The sequence below is a fragment of the Kryptolebias marmoratus genome, linkage group LG16 (genome assembly GCF_001649575.2).
Source record: "Kryptolebias marmoratus isolate JLee-2015 linkage group LG16, ASM164957v2, whole genome shotgun sequence".
NCBI classification, from domain to species: domain Eukaryota; kingdom Metazoa; phylum Chordata; class Actinopteri; order Cyprinodontiformes; family Rivulidae; genus Kryptolebias; species Kryptolebias marmoratus.
The window spans coordinates 15784076-15804162 of NC_051445.1; the positions used below are offsets into that span (position 1 = coordinate 15784076).

Consider the following 20087-nt stretch of genomic DNA (forward strand, 5'->3'; position numbering starts at 1 on the left):
TGTTATGCTGACATGTACAATGTATTTCTACATTGCAATATGATGTCTCGCTAAAAGTTCCCAACTTTTTGGAAAGCACACTACTTGTTTTCGGTGCGTGTCTGAATCTCCAGAGGCAAAAAAAAGCTGCAAGAAAAGAGGAAAACAAAGAGGTACAACAAAGAGTTTGATGGAAGAACAATATTGCAATTTAGGGATTATAGACCCAACAAAGGCTTTAAATGGGAGCAAATATTACTGTAGCAAAGCAGGATGTCATGTGGGCATGAATGCTTTTTTTTTTTTTCCATTTATACAAAATGGTGTGAACAAAACTACAGAAGCGTAATAATCTTAGCTTGGCCCAAAGTCTCCCTAAACAGTTTTAGCTTGTTTGCTTCCAATTGCCTCTCAGTTATTACCCATCTTAGTACACGTTTAATTAGTTACAGAACCCAGATTAAGTAAGATAGACATAAAACAAACAGTAATTGCTTCGTTGTGGTTTTCAGGGCATACAGTAATCGTAAGCGTGAGTAAAATCGGCTGCTTCCTCGCTGTTTCCCAAAACCTCTGCATCTCACGTCCCCGCTGATCAACGACAGCAAAGTGTTTAAAAATCTCTCATTTCCAAAACCCTCCAGTTATCTTACTGTAAGGTTGGGCAAATGCAGCAGAAAAAGTCAATTTTTAAAAAAATATTCAGAGTAATGTAGACCAGGTTGTAATATAAACATGGTCAGTAATAACCTGCCGTGTCTGTTCGAGCTCATCCGGTTTGGAAACAGCTCCCCTGAATTTATTTCTGTTCAACAAACCGTCAATTTTACTAGAATTCACAAAGTTTCAGGAAATTTAACCTCGCCAGAGGTTGAATTAAAAAAGTCAAATTAATTAAGAAATGGTTTTCATCTCGACTGTCATCCCAGTTAACTATTTGCAGATTTATTTTTTCATCTTTAAATTTTGTTGAACATTTTGTGCTTTTGCTCACATTTGTGTAACTTTCTCCGTTCAAACCCCCCCAAGGAGAATAACGGTATACATCACAGCTACGTTCCTGCTAATTTTCCACTATATGTGCAGCACAGAGCATGAAAAATACTTCATACACGGAGAAGATGCTGGCAGTCGTTAGCCCCGCCTGAATCTGCATTGTGTACATGGTACGGTCACAGGTGCGCGGAAAGGGAGGCTTCTGTTACCCCGAGGCAGACGGCAAGATTCGCGTTTTCCCTGGTCATCGCTCTTCTCCCGACCCAACGGTGTCTTCCTGCCACACACCATCCCTCACACATGTTCCGAGCCCGCTCCTCTCCGGGCCTCCTCTCCAATGACATATTAAAGCTCCTCTCCTCTCCCAACAGCCAAAGACACACCTCATTCATCAGTCTCAGTGAGTGAGCTCACAGCGCTCCGACCTCGCCTGAACACCCGCTCCCAACAGAGGACCATCAGATAAATTCACAATAAAATAAAAACAAAAAATATATATATAATAACAGAAGGCACTGAGAGGGAGAGGAAGAGGAGGGACTGTGTGGGTATGAGGAACTAAAACAGGTACGGGCTGTTTGGATGACAACCTTGAGCAAAAATTCCACATTTTTACGGCATTTAAACAAAAATCTAAAAACATATCACCGGATTCATTTGCTTCTATTTACTACTGTTACTTGAATATCATCACACATTGCTACAATTATAGTATTTTTGTTGAACATCAGCTTAACCCATTGCAATATAACTCTGATAATATAGTAGAATATTTAAACTGTGACACACAAATACACATCAAAAAACAAACAAGGCTGAAATTTTAATTAAAACACAAGTATTGAGATTAAATGTAAAGTCTAAAACTCCAGAAAGCCAGCTGGTAATTTGTTTTTAAACAAATGTACGTCAAGATGAAGGAGCTCAAGAAAAATATAGGATAAACAGCTAATAAATGGAATTATTGTTTGAATAAGTGTAATTATTGCAGGAAATATTAGTTGTCTTCTGTTGCTCTGCTCTTTGTGAAGCAGCGTTGGGAGCGTGATAGTCTGATGTTAGCGAGGTAATTAGTGGAGCTCTTAGCCTGCGGCGGGCTGATTGTTGTACCAGTGCGTACTGTAAGCTGATTCTCATAGCTTGTTGCAAACGGTTGTTTCAGAACAATTTCTCGGTAGCAAAGCCACGACCGTGTGAAACAATTTCCAAAAAGCCGGCTTAGTTTGTTTTCTTATAAGGAGGGAAATCCCCTCTCGGCCGTCAAACACAGCTGATTGACAGCCTGCGGCACCAGATAGGGGAGGAGGAGCGCTCCTTTGTATTTCATACAACTGGAGAAAATCCCACTCTGTCTCTGTCTCCGTCTCTCTCTGGCATCAAACGGCGGAGTGTTTTGAAGGCAGAAAACGGGTTTCGGGTCGATGTAGACTGAAACGGCGGAAGGGAAGTTGAAGCGATCGAGAACAGACAGGAATAGCTTTTACAGTGGCTGCGATCGGGGTTTGTTAAAGTCACCAAACTCAGACTTTACGTGATTCATTTCCATTTCAGCTGCTGTGTTAGCTCGTTCAGCCATGTGTGGGATAAGTAAGATGGCTGTGTTTGCTGAGCGGCTCAACAGCGCATTTAGATGCAGATTAATACAGAGGGTGAAAAGGTGAAACTATTATTTTTTATTTATTGTATGAAAAAATATATAAATATACAGTTTCAACAATATTGGCATTTACAAAATGAATGAAATAAAAGAAACCACTTGANATGTATATATATATATATATATATATATATATATATATATATATATATATATATATATATATGTTTATATTTTTGTATTTTTATAGCTGTAAAGCTGATAGTTAAAATTTTACCATTGGTTCACTTGCATCTGATTGACCTCTGCTTGGCTTGAATATTTTTATTTTTACTGTAAACTTTAAATGACAGTTCATTTAAAAGTTTTTTTTTAAACAAAGCAACTGGACTTTTTTTTTCTTTTTGCTTGCTTATTGAAGTCGTTTCTCGCCGCTCATCCGAGGAGCTGTCTCCATTCAAGCTGAAAAGTGCGGAGTTTCAGGTGCCGAGTTCTGAAACTTCTCACAGGTGAGCAGAAGAGAAGAACAGACTGAAAAATACCGTCATCCCAAATGTGGCTCGACATCCTGAGAAACTCAAAAAGATTTCTCTCCAAACACGATGTTAAGGTGCTTTTCAGACCAAGTAGAACTCTCAGACAGAAGCTGGTTTGCCCTAAGGATAAAACACTCCAGCTCGGCGGGGCGGTGGATGGAGTCCAGCTCAGTAAGGAATGTTTCTACATTTAGGCAAAACTAAACAAGCTTTTCAAAGACACATGGAGAGCCCGCTCTTCAGCCCAAGACTCACCATCATTTTAAAGATAAGGGTCTCATCTGGAGAACCATAATGTTTGTGTTTTGGATAAAGAAGATTGATAGTTTAAGGGGGGGGTGAAGGAAGACATATACTTATGTCAAACTAGAAGAAATGACTTTAAACAGAGGAGAAAATCGGTTTCAGCTTTTCAAAACTTAAAATGGAGCGTTGAATTACTCTACTCAACTCTAGTGTGGGGCCGGCTGGAAAAAAGAGGGAGGGTAGTGGAAGGGCAGTGGTTTGCATGTGAGTTCGGCTCGTCTAAATGGAGCAACTCACTGACGTTTTAAAAGCTTGGAACTCCGCACATCTGAGAAAACTCCATGGATGAAAAGCACGACGTCTTCAGCTAACAAAGAAAAGCGTCCTGGACGACAGAGAAGCCGCACTAACACATGACACATGCTGTGTTAGACACCGGAACAGAAGGCTACAGCAATGTGAACTTCCTCCACCTTGTTTATTTGACCCTTCTTGACCCTCAAGGAGACTTTCACCACCAAGCGAGTCCCGGAGCTCCGCGCTAAAGCACAGAGCAAACCATCTGGTCTGCGCTACCCCCGCTGACCCCACGCTCTGCTGCTAAATCCTGATCATTCCCTTTGCTGCTGACCTGATTAGGTTTACACACACGGATCTAGATGATGGGGCGATGTTGAAGAGGTGATAATTATCCAGTGAACAGAATGGATATTTGAAGAAGTGGCTTTCCTGTCCAGAAGCAGTGTCTTGCCACCGTGACTAATCCCACTCCTCCATAGTCATGCCGAATGTTTCCCTCTGTCCCAAATATATTGGACAGCCAGGTTCTCACACACACACACACACACACAGATGCATATCCGTAGAGTCGAGCTGTCCTGGTGTGGGAGGCTGTAAAACTAATGGCCGTGAATGTGAACACGATCTCCACCTGGCTCTGATGGCCATCCAGGTGTGCTTGATGAGCCATTGCTGTGATTATCAGCACGCTGCATTAGCACAGCTTGAAGCCCCTCAAGTAAATCGCCAAGGAGAGGCAAGCTTTTGTACTGCAGGTGGTCCCCAAACTATGTTAATGGGCTTCCACCTGCTGCTGGGTCACTGAACCCCTCTGGAAAGCCCCTGCCGATAATCCTCTCGGTCTGTTAAAAGGAGACAGCGCCGGAGCCTGGTTAAAACTGGGCACATGGGCACATGGGCAGCAAGGGCGTTCTGCACGTCCTGGCAGGTCATTTATTATTTCATCCTTTCCGAGCCAGACTTCCATATGTTTCTGGTGTTTGTGTTTTTGGTGTGGTTGCTGACAGGCGCTGAAGCTGCATCTAATCAGTCAGTGAGTAAAGGCCAAATCAGATCACCATTAAACCAGAATTAGGGCTTCTTAAACAGTTTACTGTGGGCTTCATGTTGGCATATTTTTCTTAAAAGAATTATGCCACTCCTCTGCCAGTAAAAAAAAAAAAACACTGTTCTTTATGTTTTTACCAAATTGTTAACCTTGCGGTCACTCATTGCTGGAGGAACCTTTGTCATGGTCGCCATTAATCGACCAAATTAATACAAACATCAGTACAGAAAAAAAAAAAAACACGTTTTCCACATTAATGTTCTACCTAACTGGTTGTCACGTCCCCCACCCCTAAAAACCAATTAAAAAAAATATGTACATTATCACAGTGAAGATAAACAGTTTTTTCTGTTTTTATCTAGCATCTTGTGACAGCTAGGTGTGTTTCAGCTATGTTGTCTTTATTTTGTCCTCCTCTGTAAGTCTGCTGCTGCTAACTACAAGTTTCTGGAAAACAGCATTCTTTGCTGCTGCTTGGTTGCACTCACCATTTTTCTTAGTGTGTGTGTGTGTGTGTGTGTGTGTGTGTGTGTGAGACTTCCTAAGCGAGGTGCACCGTTATCTATCAAAAAATTTAGATCTTCCACTTATATCAAAACGTCAGCCAAGACGATTTAAACCAAAATACATGTTTACTTTGTTTTATTGTTGAGTTTAAAGTTTTATATCAATTCTCTGCCCCAGTCACCACGAGGCAGAGGCTTCAGCCCCGGAGGTCTTAAAGGCAGTTTATGTTCGGATGTCAGATCTTTATGTAGCCAGCAGTAAAGCAACACACTGTACTTGGTAAACTATCCCCCAGCTTTCATGTAGCCAAACACTCACCTCCTCAAGATTGATTATTTCAGTGATGCAGATCAAAACACCTGTTACTGCTGCGTTTACAACGTTTTTAGCCTTGCTTAAACATAATTCTCATGTGGCGTACGTATGTAAAGTAAAATGATATCAAGTTTGCTCATCTTGCTGACACAACTCCCAGGGTTTTGCCTGCAGCTGTTTCCAGCTGCCAGTTTGGGCATATGTTCACTTCAACGGCTGTAAAAGCATTCTCTCCATTAGCATTACCTCTTTTTTTTGCTGTGTTAGCAGAATTTCAGTTAAAGTGACTGTTGTTTTAGTATTTGTTAGCTGCCCACGTACTAATAGAGCTAAAGTGACTACTGTAGGATGTAATTTGGCCATTTTCTGGAAGCAATGCTTAGTTTAATATGACATTTTTACAGTGGCTAGGTGTAATTTTAATCTATGCAGAAATTATTGCATTGTTTTTTTAGGACTTATTGCATAAGGAAGCAATTTCTCACCTCATCAATCATCAAACATGTTTGATTATATTAGGATTTAGTGATTGCGTGGGGGTTGAACAGTGATGTAGTTGGTTAGTATTGTTGCCTTGCAGCAAGATTGTCTTGAGTTTGACTTTAGGCTGGGACCTTCTGACATTGAGTTTACATTTACTCCTCATGCATGCATAGATTTGTTTCTTTCTTGGAGCTCCAGTTTCCTCCCACACTCTAAATCGTCCTCAGGGTGAATGGTTGTCTGTTTTGTTTGACTTTATGTGGCTCTTTGATGGACTAGCAACCTGTCCTCTCGCCCAATGACCGCTGGACATCAGTACCTGAGACCCTGCAGAGGATCAGGCTGATTGAGCTATAGAAATGGAGACATGTTCCACCCCACTTTTACATCTTTATGCCAGCCTTTAAGCATTAAACAGTGTTATTTGGCCTTCTGTTGGGTTAGAAAATGGTCCCACCATCGGATAACCCAACATTTATAACCACCACTCAAAAGTAACTCTTACAGTAATAGGTGTACCAGAATGATACAAGAATAAGAGCATTCCTAGATGGCCTAGAAGCCAGCCACATCTTTTAAAGTTTGATTGCTGAGCGTCGTTACCACATGTTGCACAGGTATAAGAGCCCACACCAGGTCTCTCATGTAGGCCTTAGGCCACATTAGGGCAGCTGCAGGACTTTCGCCACAGGCTGCTATAGAGCAAGTGCCTGTGGAATACAGACAAATAAGACGAGGCAAAAGGGAAGGAGTTGGCACAAATGTCCACTTTGAGAAAGCCCATAATGAGCACATTGTGGCTTCTTTGGTGGTGCTTCATCAACTCAGCAGTTAAATGCCTCTCTTTATTTAGCTCTCAAACTGTGCAGACTATCAACTGCACCATTAAGACAATGAACAATGGTACATTTACATCTCTCACTGGGTGCGGCGCGGTCTCTTACTTTGTGATTACCGAGCCCACTCATTCATCCACCGTCACATTAGTCCGGATGAGGTTCAGATCAATGTGCCGCTCATATTTTCATCTGGTGCGAGATGCCTGACAGCAAATTAAAAGAGAAGGCTGATGAGTGCCAAGGCCCTTAGTGTAGATTGAAAGTGTCATAAAATTTCAAGAGCTCTACCACAGCCAATGGGGAAAAAGTGGATGGGGAAATTATAATAATACCGAGACAGAGGAATAAAAGAGAGTTAAACAACTGTTTTACACAAGAAAGTTCACGTGTGGCGTTGAAAGCACAGCCTGCTTTAAAAATTTATTCCCTGTGATATTTCTAGTCGTAAGGTATTGGGCTCCTCTCAGTGATGCATTAGCTGCTTTATTTAAATTCCCTGCGCTAATCTGTGCTGCAGTGAGAACTGTGGCCAGCGACTTTAAACTTCACCGATGTCTACCTGCGCTCCTTATCTCTGCTGTCATATCCTGCACCCCGCCGCCATTACTCACAACAACCTGTAAAACAAATAAAGTCATATACTGGATTATGTGGCAAGTTGCTTGACAGAAAGGCGTTGACTTGGTTAATAATGGCCGCAGTTAAATGCCTGCATTGATAAGGAGGATGTCCTTGGCTTAACTTTGCCTCTCCTCAGCCTCGGACGTCCTCCTGAACACTGGCCGCTCTGTGCCCTTCGCAAATAAGAGGCGCTCTGTGTCTCTCAGTGAGGTTTGGGGGGAGCGGGTGGGGTGGGGTATCAAAGACAGAGCTGTTCGTTTATGGAAAAAAAAGCGCGGATTAACTCGTCGGTGACCAGAATTAACTTGGCGTCTTCTAAAAATACGCGCCAGGTCATCGCTTCTGACCCGGCAGTAAAAGTGACCAGTGGAGGCGAACGTCCTTGTGTAGCACTGGCAGTTTGGTGTCGACGAGGGTGGGGGGGATTAAACCTCAGGGTGGAGAGTTATAACTACTGGAGAGTGAAGTCGCGCAGCGGCGCAGAGGAGGGAACTGGTGGGAGAACGACACTAACTCAGCCTGTCCTATTAATTAGTGCAATTGGCATGAGTTCCTGCTCTGCCATCGGGGATGTGGGTGTGTGCTGCGCTGGCAGCAAACTGACCTCTGTGAAAGAGAGGAACAGCTACGAAAACTGCCAGCGTAGTACTGGAATAAAAGTACACCATCATTTGCAAGCTGTTCTGTCGAAAATCTGTCATTTGTTTCAGCCTCGGACTTTTGTTTATTGGAGTTTCGTCGCCGCTTCTCTGTTCTTTTCTTTTCTTTTCTTTTTTTCCTCCCCCTCTGATTCATCATCTTTCAACTCGTTTTCTCTATGTTCCTTCACAGAGCCTATGCGTCCACTGCGAGGCCTCATCGCCACAGATATCCAGTCCAGGCAGCTGGCCCTGCAGTGGGAGAACCTGGCGTTCAACCTGACACGCTGCCACACCTACTCAGTGTCCCTGTGCTACCGCTATACCATGGCGGGAGGGGGCGGCGGCCACAACACCACGGTGCGCGAGTGCCTGGCAGTGGAAAACAATGCCTCCCGCTTCACGCTTCGTGATCTGCCACCGTACCACAGCATCCACGTCCGTCTGTCGCTGGCAAACCCAGAGGGGAAGAAGGAGGGCAGGGAGGTCACCTTTCAGACGGAGGAGGACAGTAAGTTTCAGGTGGAGGTGACGGAGGTGGTAAAAGTGAGAGACGACAAAGGAAAGAGTTTGAAACTTGAGAAAATCTATTTAAAAAGAGTATATTTATCAGTTTTACTCATAATTTTCTTTACTTTTTGAAAAACAAGCCCCTCATAAAGTCCCGCGCAGTACAGATCATTTAAATATTATATCATTGCTGTATATTTTTTCATTTTGTCAACATAACCTCTCAATTCCTATTTATGCATACAAATGAATAATTAAAAAACCAAAAATAAATCAAGCAATTAGACTACAACAGTAAAAATGCTTCAGAATCATTAGAAATTGGAAATCAGGTGACATAAATCTGAGCATATATGTTTAAAATTTAACTCACATGAAAAAGATTCACATCAACATGGACTGAATAATGTGTACTTATACGTAAGATCTTTGCCCAAAAGACGTTGACACAGGTATATTTTTAATGTGAAGTCCCAAAATATTATCTCTAAATGTGTGCAGTTATATTTACACCCAGTATAGTGATGAGTGAACCTTTTCCCATCATCTGTGTTCTTTGTCCTCGTACAATCACAGCTCAGTTATTGAATCTGCTGCTTCAGGTTCACAACTTTCTTCCTTCTCTCCTCACAGCAGATTCTTTTTGAACAAAGCAGCTCATCTGGCCTCCATTTTACTTGGAATCTGTTTTCAAGTTGCACATCTCTTAAGAGTATTATCTTTATGAAACCTTTTAAAAATCTACATATGTTGCTCTAGATTACTTCTATGTAATTTTGATCAGAGTTTTATGCCCCCCCCCCCAAAAAAAAAAAAAAAAAAAAAAAAATTTGGTGAAAACATTCCTACATTTTATTCCTGCTTTTCTGTCTTAATCACATCATTTTAAATCATTATTAGAGCTCTTTTTAAATTTAAATTCAGCCAAAGGACATAGAAAGAGTCGTTCATGCTGCTTCAGTCAGAGGAGACTCTGTGTGAACTTCAGCCTGCAGTCAGCTGACAAAACTCCTCTCACGCTGATTGGTTGACATATAAATTGCCTTCAAGATGCCTCTAACGTGAATTTATCTTCCACTTTAAAAAATAAATAAATAAATAAATCTAAACTTGATTCTCTGAAGGCGTAACATTACTTTTTTATTCTGGTATTGATTCAGGTTATTTGATATCAAGAACACAGAGATGTTTGTGTTGCTCTGTTACATTTTTATCTCAATGAGATGAGACCAGAAATGTTGTTTTCTTCAGTATCAGAACAAACTGAGGCTCCCGGCTTCAGTTTCAGTAAAAACATTTTCACCTTGATGAAGGTGAGACTGTTGAATCAGGCTGCTCTAATTTTCAAACAGTGTACCGCTGCGAATTAAACGCTTTTATACACCACTATAGTGCCTATAAATGCCTCTTATTTAGCTTTTTCCATCCATCCATCCGTCCATCCATTATCTGCCACTTATTCTGGAGTCAGGTCATGGAGGCAGCAGCTTGAGCAGGAAGCCCAGACGTCTCTCTTCACAGCCTCCTCTTCCAGCTCTTCCAGGAGGATTCCAAGGCGTTCCCAGGCCAGCCAACAGATGTAGTCTGTCCAGTGTGTCCTGGCTCTCGTCTGGGGTCTCCTCCCAGTTGGACATGCCCGAACCACCTCAACTGGCTCCTCTCGATGTAGAGGAGCAGTGGCTCTACTCCGAGTCCACTCTTCTCTCATTCGTAAAAAAGACCCCGAAATACTTAAACTCCTCCTCACGAGGCAGCACCTCACTCCCAACCCGGGGAGAGCAGTCCACCCTTTTCCGACTTAGGACCTCGGCCTCGGATTTGGGGGTGCTGATCCTCATTCCAGCCGCTTCACACTCAGCTGCGAACCACTGCAGTTAGAGCTGGAGACAAAGGCACGATGACACCAGCAGGAGCACATCATCTGCACATAGCAGAGACGAAATCCTGAGGTCATCGAACCGGACCCCCTCCATCCCCTGGCTGCACCGAGATATTCTGTCCATTAAAGTTATGAACAGAATCAGTGACAACGGGCAGCCTTGGCGAAGTCCAACTCTCCCCCTGAAGAGGTCCGACTTACAGCCGGCAATGTGAACCATAGTAACGGACCCCCAACCCCATACTTAACCCCCACAGGGTACCCCGAGGAACACGGTCGAATGCCACACAACCCATGAAGACTGGTTGGACAAACTCTGGTGTGTGGTTTGAACAAAATGAAGACAGAAGGTGTTTAATTCTCCATCAAATGAAATCCTGCCTTTTTATTCTCACAGTATGTGTTCAGCTGTTTTCACATCTTCGGAGTGAGATGTGAAAAATGTAGCGTTAAAATTCAATAGTTTAAACCTGGAGAACATCCAGATGTAAGACTTCCTGTCACAAGTGATGTGCTGTGATTTCAAGGAATTTTTGTTTGTTCTGTTTTTGTGAAGACGGATCATTAACAGTCAAAATACACAGTTTCATAACCTCATTACTTTTTGTTCATATTGGGTAAATTTACTGTAAAACTCCTGCCAGCCCCAAGACATCAGAGCAGAGGGGGTGACCATCTGACCGATTTGAGGCTGAGTCAGCAAAACCAAATGGTTTTTTTTTGTTTTGTTTTGGGTTTTTTTCATGTTCAGATTAAAATAACATTACAAAGAGAATACTCTGGTAACCCCAAGATAGGATTTTGTGCTTCTTATCTCTTATTTTTCCCCCCCGCTGCAGCATATCATCTACACGGTGGCTGGAGGCAGAAATCAATTCTGTCGTGAAAAAAAAAAAAAAAATCAAAACAAACAAGATTTTCAGAGAGAGATACAGACACAAAGAAAGGAGATCAACAGAAAATAAGACTACAAAGAGTTTTTTTTTTTTTTTTTTTACAGCCCAGATAAAGATGAATGTACGTGTATAAAAATAGAGAGTATGCAAATAATGAGCACTGTTTTTTTGGTTTTTTTTTTTTATGTAAAAGTCTTACTAAGCAACTTTGTCCTCCAGACTAAGTGAATTCAAAGAGACAGCTCAGCTGTTTGGCTCTTTCTTTAGCCTCAGGCCTCAGTCTCACATTGTAGTCTTACTCCACACAGCAGGCCTGCAACTGTGTGCAGCAAAAATGGATCTGACTTGGAAAACTGCGACGAAAACGAGTGAAATGAATCAGGGTTAACGTATCATTTTTCACCTTGTTTCGTGCGTGTGCGTGTTGTACATACAGTGTTGTTTTTTTTTCCCGCCGTGAGCGACCCGTGCGCCGCATCGCGACGATCACTCCCGTGATGTTGACGGGACGAGCTCACCGACGGATCAGCGTTTCAATTTTCCACTAACGAGTGTTTTCTCTGACACTTTCTCCTAGTCCCTGGAGGCATAGCGCCCGAGTCGCTCACCTTCACCCCACTGGATGACATGATCTTCCTGAAGTGGGAGGAGCCTGTCGAACCCAACGGTCTAATCACGCAGTATGAGGTAATCCCACAGAAAACACCTCTGTTAGCTCGGTTCACTTTGGTGAGCAACACATCAGGTTTAAGCTTGACGTTTCATTTTTAACATGATTGATGAAAATGACAATTATTTTAATGTTCTACAGGACTATATTGTTACCTTCTGAAGTTTAAACTTCACCAAAGTGTCCATATTAGCTTAGCTGTGTAATACAAAGCAATAAGGGCTTCTCCTCTGATAGTTAATGTTCTACCTTCTACCTTTGTTTCAGTCTGTTTCAGGCTGAAATATATTGAGCGGCCTTCGACTTTGGGATCCATAAATTCTTATCTTTTGTAGTGGATCTCTGTGGAAAGTTTAGGAACAATTAACATCGTACTTGTTGTAGATAGCTCTTTGGACAAACTCAGTTTGGAAAAATCAAGTTTAACTCGGACCGGATTACCAAGATAATGGCTTTGCTGCCATTTTAAAAGAACTTAAATCGAACACAGTTTATGACGGTTCATTCAGATGTTATTTAAAAAACTGTTGCATTGCCATCGACTTTCATTAGACGGTTGTAACACTTCTGGTGCAGCCTGGGACACTTCTGGCAGGAATATCAGATCATTCTGACAGAGGGGAACAAACAAACAAACAAGTAATTAAAATTGACAGTAATGGGAAGTTCTTAAAAATAGCCGGAACATGATTTTTTTTTTTTTAAAGGTTTGGAGTTGTTTTAAGACATCGGCATTCCACTTTTGTCTTAGCCCTGCTCTGCTTCGTCATTAACCTGTCTGTTTCATCAAAATGAAGTTCTGTTTCTGTAAACTGAGGTCATTCGGAGCGCAGTCTACAACAGGTCAGACTTTTACAAACCCCACTTCTAAAATGTGAATTATCCCTTCAGATTGCTATAGACACACAAGAGTTACGGTAGTTTGCTCGCAAGGTTAGCACAGATAATTACACTAAAACAACATTCAAGGCATTTTTTATCAAGCATTTGCACTCTTTGTGTTTGTTAACAGGAAATCAATTAAAAATCACAAACTGTAGTAAATCAGCAGCGCTCTCATGGAAACGCATTCCACCATGGTGGTATTGAAGGTCCACTAAGTGCACAGAAAGGGAACAATGTTAGCGTTCGCAGCAAAAAACAGTTGAGTAAACCAACGCAGCCATGAGGCGTCTCGTGCCCAGCCAGAGGTCATCTTCTGACTTACTGAATCCCCATGAACTCCGGCCGCGATTCGTAACAAGATTACAGCCAGAGTTCGCTGTTTAATCAACAGCAACGCCACAAAAGGCGAGTTTGTCCGTGAAATTCAAACGGCCACTCTTTTAAAATTATCCTCCGAGTTTCAGTAAAAAACGTGACATTGGAAAGCCCGCGGCTGCCGAATAAAGGGATGTGTTCAACAATTTAGAGGCTTTTGCTCCACAGATAAAGTGTTAATTCTACCTAATCCTGACAAGATAACCCATCTTTAAGCTTAGGTGAGCGGATGAAAAGGAGACATCTGCTAAGTCCCTCTTTATCGGCCCGCTTTCATCGCACTTAAAGCGGAGCCGGTACCGAGTTTCTACCGATCGTGCATTAATGGACATGCAGATATAAATAACCGCCTGTGACGGTGGAGGACAAAAAAAAAAAATCTAAAAGTCTAATATCTTGTAAGGAACGGAGTGATTGCAGTATTTGGGGGTTGCTGCAGTAGCTGCGGCGTGTTGTTGAACAAGTTCTCCTTCTTCAGATACTCAAAACTGAACAGCCAGCAAATTCAGCTCCACTTTACACTTCATACCAGTGCAAGACAATCATCCCAACTACTACAGAAATCTGTTATTTTCAGAAAGTGAAATCGCTTTTTTTTTGTTGTTGTTTTTCTTTTTTAGGTATTTTTGTCTCTTTGTCTGTTTCCTGTGACGTTTTTAGAATTGCTGGTGCAAACTCGATTCAGTACAGTGTGTTCTTAATCACCACAAAAAAAAAAAATCCTCCACTTCCCCTCTTAGTGCATGGCTCGCTGAGCCTATATTCACTAAAATAGCAGCAAAGGTTGGCTCCACTCTCTGACCTTGTGCACAGGACTTGGACATAACATTTCTCGTGTCCCACTGAAATAGACCCTGACACCATTAATCAATAACTCACATGCATTTGTTTTTTGCTGTAGGGCTTTCATTTAGCTGGATAATGATTTTGTATTTACTGTACAGCCTCTGTCTGTGGTAAGCAATAAGAAAGTCTGCCTACCAGTTCCAACATTTGGACTGTTTTCCTTGACCTCCTGTGCAAAGTCGTGTCAAAGTGATGATTGAACAGAATTTCTGGTTTAACAAATAAAGTCGAGTGTGTGTGTGTGTGTGTGTGTGTGTGTGTGTATCTATAACTGTAGATTGGAAGAAAGTCTTTTCATTCCTCCCAGGCCAAACTATTGTCAGTTACCTGGGCCGCATCATGTTGTCCTCCAAGGCGTCCACGCTGCTCTCTGCTTTGTCCTCCATTTTTCCCGAACAGTACGTCTTGGTAGCAGAAACACGGCTGCCTGTCTCCGTAACTAAATGGATCATAATTTTTGTTGTCTTCATAACAAGGAGGCAAGAAAAAAAAAGCATTGTAGTGTTAGTTCAGATGTTTTGAAGTGGGGTTCTGTGGAGAGGTTATGAACAGCTAACATCCTACCTGTTGCAGGTACCTCATTTTAAAAAAAAACAAACAGATTAATTTTGACTCTTACACAGAATTCATTGGTCATTTGCAACAATAGTGGTATCAGCCTGGAACACTTCCAGCAGAAATATCCTGCCAGAATAACCATGGAATATGAAACTGGTGGCATTGTAGATGTTTGAACATTTGCATTTGCAATAACTGCTATAAATCTTTTGATATTTGGAGTTGATTTAAGACGGCAGCAGTCAACTTTGGTCTTAAGCTTCTTAGCAAACTTGCTTGCTAATAAAAAGTAACATTCTTTGAAGAAATGCATACCATCCACTGCTATGCATGCTAAAGTTTGAAATAAAACTCTAGCATTCTTATTACGTTTAGGGGATGGCTCTCAGCTACTACCGCACTAATTTTTAGCGGAATAGCTGCAAAATTGACTGAGTTAGAGCCACGTTTTAGTCTGCTGTAGTGGCCATCTTGAATCAGGTCGACTCCAGTCAGCGTCGATGCGCATCCGATGATTACTTTCTGAGAGTTTCATTCAAATCCGTCTGATGGTCCATGTGATATTTTGCTAACAGACAGAAAGACGCAGACTCTGACGCATTATCATCCGCCTTTTTTTATGGCGGCGGCAGATATATAAGCTCCGTTTCTCCAAACTGAGGTTGTTCAAAGAGCTATCTACAACAAGTACAACCTTATTTATAACCTTTTCACAAAAGCCAACTTCAGAAGATCTGAACTGTCTCTTTAGGGTCTTCTTACGATTCAGCAAAGCCTCACAGTCGGCTGGAGAGATATCTTTAGTGTGCGATGTGAGCGTACACACTTCATATTGACTGTCTGAGAGAGTTCATTCCTTGGAGTTAAGTGGATCTCCTCCATCTCGGCTGTATATACTAATGTACTCACCCTGATTGCGGCGAGGTCACATCATTCAGCTCTTGTCTATTTTAAAGAATACAAGTGGAAATTCTCCAGCAGGTACATTCATAGCAAACAGCCTCTTGAGGAAAAACTGTGAAAGATTTTACTTTTCAAGGATACTCATTTACAGCTTTTTTAGTGTGTGTGTGGTAAAAAGTGCTCGTTTAATTCATAAACACTTAGCAGATATTGACTCAAACACACGAGTATGCTTTTTACCGTGCGGTGTCCAAAGTTGTTGGCCATAATAATTCGGTACTTATGCAGGCGACCGATCACCTCCTGCAATATCTTTTGAAAAAAACCTGAGGTTTCTCATATTCTCATGGCTTAACAGTGTCAGGGTCAGTTATTCAGTTTTTCATGTCAAATTTCAAACTTTTCTACGCTATTTAAAAAACACATTTAATAGGCTGATTTATTTCTAAATTAAGGACATCATGGTGAACTTCTGTAGAGCATTTTGTGGACCAAGCTAATGACTTCACTTGAAATTTGTCAACATCTGCAAACAAATCCAAAATGTGACTGGTTGTTATAGTTACAGCAAAGATCGTTCTTTTGTTGATTTTTTTTTTTGTTCACCTACCAACAGATCAGTTACCAGAGTATTGAGTCGTCTGATCCAGGGATCAACGTCCCGGGACCCAGGAGGACAGTGTCCAAGCTCAGGAACGAGACCTACCACATGTTCTCCAACCTTCACCCCGGAACGACTTACCTGATCTCCGTTCGAGCACGGACAGCCAAGGGCTTTGGCCAGACGGCTCTTACAGAAATCACCACCAACATCTCAGGTAGCCTTTGACAGCTGGTCGTGGCTTCTGCTGTGGCGTAAAAGCTTTCTGTAAAATAAGAAAATGAGAAAATATTGGATATTATTGGAATGAGAGTTTGAGTGTCTAAAGGGCAACAGTGCAAGCCTTAGCTGGATAAATGAATTATTGTTCAGATAACACTTCTTTAAGAGCCATCAATGACCAGCTATTAGCTATTAGCAGGATGTTACTGTTGGGACAAGTTTGTCGAACACTAAAATGCAAAGTTTAATTCACAAATACTGCTTCAAATTATTGTGCAGGGGCTTGGATACGTTATTATTGTCAGCTAAATTAAATTCTAAATTTTAGGTCTTGTTAGACATAAATACAAAATCAGGTGTTGTCTGAATGAATGGCAACAACACAAAGGGATGCAGGTTTAAACATTTCAATTATTTTAGTATGAGTTGCAGGCCTGATTGTATTAATAGAGCTGAAAAAAACAGGTGAATAAGGCTGATGAGATAATGTGCCACAAATACTGGTTTCAGACTGTTTGCTATGAAATCAAGTTTGAGTAAATATAAGAATTGCTGTTAATTCTTTCAATACAGTGGCTTTTTTATATATATAAATTTGAGGTTGTAGAACAGAACTGAGCCATCGATGCAATGAAAAGACGAATAAAAAATGTAAATAAAAGATGGACAAAAGATGTTTTTGGACCAAACAGTTTTCAGGACTCTTTGGTTTATAAGGCCCAGTGTGTTTGCTTTCGCACTGCCAGGTGAACTCTGTGATTGAGCAACACTTGGCGGACAATCAGCACACTTATTCACATGACATTCGCCACCAACAATAATGGAGGACTCCACAGTTGGAGCTGTGTGTTGTGGCTCTCAGGTTCAATCTTTGAAAGAACGTTCCATACATTCAAGGAGAAGGAGTCGTAGGAGTCGTACTACAGATCGGACTAATTTGTGCTGCACACGTTCAAAGAGGAGCATGTCACAGCAGACCGCGGCAACAATTGTTGCTTCCACTTCAGCGACGTGAGTGCAGCTTTAACTGTGCGGACTCTGAAGGCGAAGCAAATCAGTTTGCGTAGCTAACCAGTGGAAGTTTATGTATGGACCATTCACATCCTCTTATGGTACCTGAGAGTCCTTATTGAGCCAAGAAGGTCCCTATCCTGAAGCAAGGGCAAAAAAAAAAAAAGTGCTGATAAATGTAGTTATAGGGACCATATGTGCAGTTCGAAAACCAACAAACTTTCTTGAATGGTTCTAAGGACTGTGAACCGGCCCCCCCCTGTGGTCCTAAAGCACCTATAGAAGCTCTGACTTCACCTTCTGCTCCGTTACCTGCCGTTCTGAAGCCTCGAGTTTACCTCTCCGTGTTTGGGTACCTTAGCGTTTCGCTATTGAGAGAATGATTCTTGAACCCTTTTGGACAAGCGCATCAGTTTTTGTGGATTTATCGTGAAATGACCACGATATAAGGACCACCAGCACACCGAGCAGACAGCATGACTAACCCATGACAACAGGATAACTGTTGATAAATATTTTTGGCAGTTTTTCCATTGAGATTTTTCAGCCCTGTTTAAATCAGTCTTTCTGAGCCAGAAACGCTGTGGAAAGCAGTCCCTGGTGACCCTCAGTGGTATCCATCTGTAAAGCGCCTTCTCATTAGCTTCATGTCTCAGATGTAGTGGGCAACATCCATCTTTTATTCACACTCTGTGTGTACTACACTAAGATTTCAACCACCATGTTCCATAATTAGGATTTGGGGATTTCTCTCTTTTGACCTTAGCATTTCTCCTTCACTAAGGCAAAACTTCTGCTCCCAGAGTATAGGAGCAATTTTTCATCGCTCCTCCAAACTTGTGGCACACTGTTGCCTCACAGTCCTCTAGATATAAATTAACTTATAGGAGGCAGAGAGGCGCCACAGAGGGCACGCTGTCGTGTGTTACGGTATAAAGGAGGATGCAGAACATTGTTGGGAGCAGAATGTCACTTCTAAGAGCCTCCGAGCTTATTAGCAGTGATAGGAATTCAGCCTTTGTGTTGCTGCTTTTCTTTGATGATGCATTTTCACTTGTTAAGGGATGAGATTACACCTCAGAGGAACATGCAGAAGGACCTTTCCTGCTCTTTCTCCCTCACACACACACACACACACACACACACCTGTCTTCTTTTTTTTTTTATTTCCTATCTCTTTACAGGCACGCCCGGTTTGTTTAATTATAGATTAAGTTCACAATTGCAGCTTATTGGCTGTAAATCACAGAGACTCCTGGCACGAATCCAGACCACAGATAGAGTGCAAAAGTCTGTGCAGATCATCCTCCTCCTCCTCCTCCTCCTCCTTCGCCAGCCCACGGTGCCGAGCATTCACTTACACTGAGCATCTCCTAAATCTGCACTGACAGCCAGCAAACACTGAACACCTTCAACAGCCACTACTGTCAGCATCTTTGAACAACACCCACCGCAGAGTACCTGACTGCACACATTTCCTCATCCGCACGCGCGCGCACGCACGCACATTCAGATGAGCGCGTTGCAGTGGTTAATACACTAACATCCCTCAGACAGTCTCCGGACCTGACAGCAGGGATCAAACTGTCTTTTAGTGCCACGGACCTTTTGACGTCAACAAAAGCTTCATCCGGTTCTCTTTAAGGCTTTAATTGATGTCAGCTCGTTTCTGCTGCACTATTAACAAACGACGTCTTAATATGATAATTACCTGTGCTCCGTGAATAGTTTGCTCCCCTTCTCCTTTGCTAATTGACTGCTGATATTAAAGAGAAACGCGCCACAACATCTCCGGGGAGGAGCGAGACTTTAGCCAGATCCTTTCAAACGAGCAAGCCGTTCACTCCGGTGACTTTTAATTGGTGTTTTGTGGAAGACAACTGGAAGGAATGTGAGAATGCGGGCACTGGCTTTGTTGTAAATGTCGTGCCTTTATGCTAATAGTAAACCGGGTCAGTTTGATTTGACACTTTAAGGCTGAGCTTGTTTACATGGAGGGAAAAAAGATGTGGAGGTACTGTTTGAACTCAATTAATGCTGCCTAAATGAGCGGTGGCTACAGCAGGATGTGTTATTTGCGAGTGTGTGTGTGTGTGTGTGGGGGGGGTCTTTTGATGTTTGAATCCGATGTGTCCACAGCTCCTACGTTTGAATATGGAGACATGCCGTCGCCGCTGAGCGAGACGGAGAGCACAATTACCGTGGTGCTGCGCCCCGCACAGGGCAGAGGAGCCCCCGTCAGGTGAGGAGACAACGCCTCAGACCAGCACGCCGTACTCTTTTTAATCCCAAAAGTGGCTCATTAAAGCCCGCATGTCCGCTCCAGCACTTACCAGGTGGTGGTTGAGGAGGAGACGGTGAAGAAAGTGAAGCGGGAGCTTGGCGTTCAGGACTGTTTCCCGTTGCCCATGTCCCACGGCGAGGCCCAGGCCCGAGGCACGCCGCACTACTACACAGCCGAGCTGCCCCCCAGCAGTCTGCCAGAGGCCAGCCCCTTCACCGTCGGGGACAACCACACCTACAACGGCTACTGGAACAGCCCTTTGGACCCCCGCAAGAGCTACCTCGTCTACTTCCAGGCTATGAGCAACTTTAAAGGGGTGAGTGACCAAACTCTAACCCCCCC

General features: G+C 42.5%; 1 protein-coding gene across 11 annotated transcripts in view; it reads left to right on the plus strand.

The window, feature by feature from the left end:
- ptprub (protein tyrosine phosphatase receptor type Ub) overlaps positions 1 to 20087 on the plus strand; it is a 231398-nt gene that overhangs the window by 161786 nt on the left and 49525 nt on the right. For all 11 annotated transcript variants that reach the window (XM_037980238.1, XM_037980240.1, XM_037980239.1 and 8 more), the window contains 5 exons: positions 8299 to 8616; positions 11968 to 12077; positions 16244 to 16445; positions 19601 to 19703; positions 19788 to 20061. In XM_037980238.1, the coding sequence (XP_037836166.1) occupies positions 8299 to 8616; positions 11968 to 12077; positions 16244 to 16445; positions 19601 to 19703; positions 19788 to 20061 (1007 nt within the window). The remainder of the gene's footprint in view (positions 1 to 8298; positions 8617 to 11967; positions 12078 to 16243; positions 16446 to 19600; positions 19704 to 19787; positions 20062 to 20087) is intronic.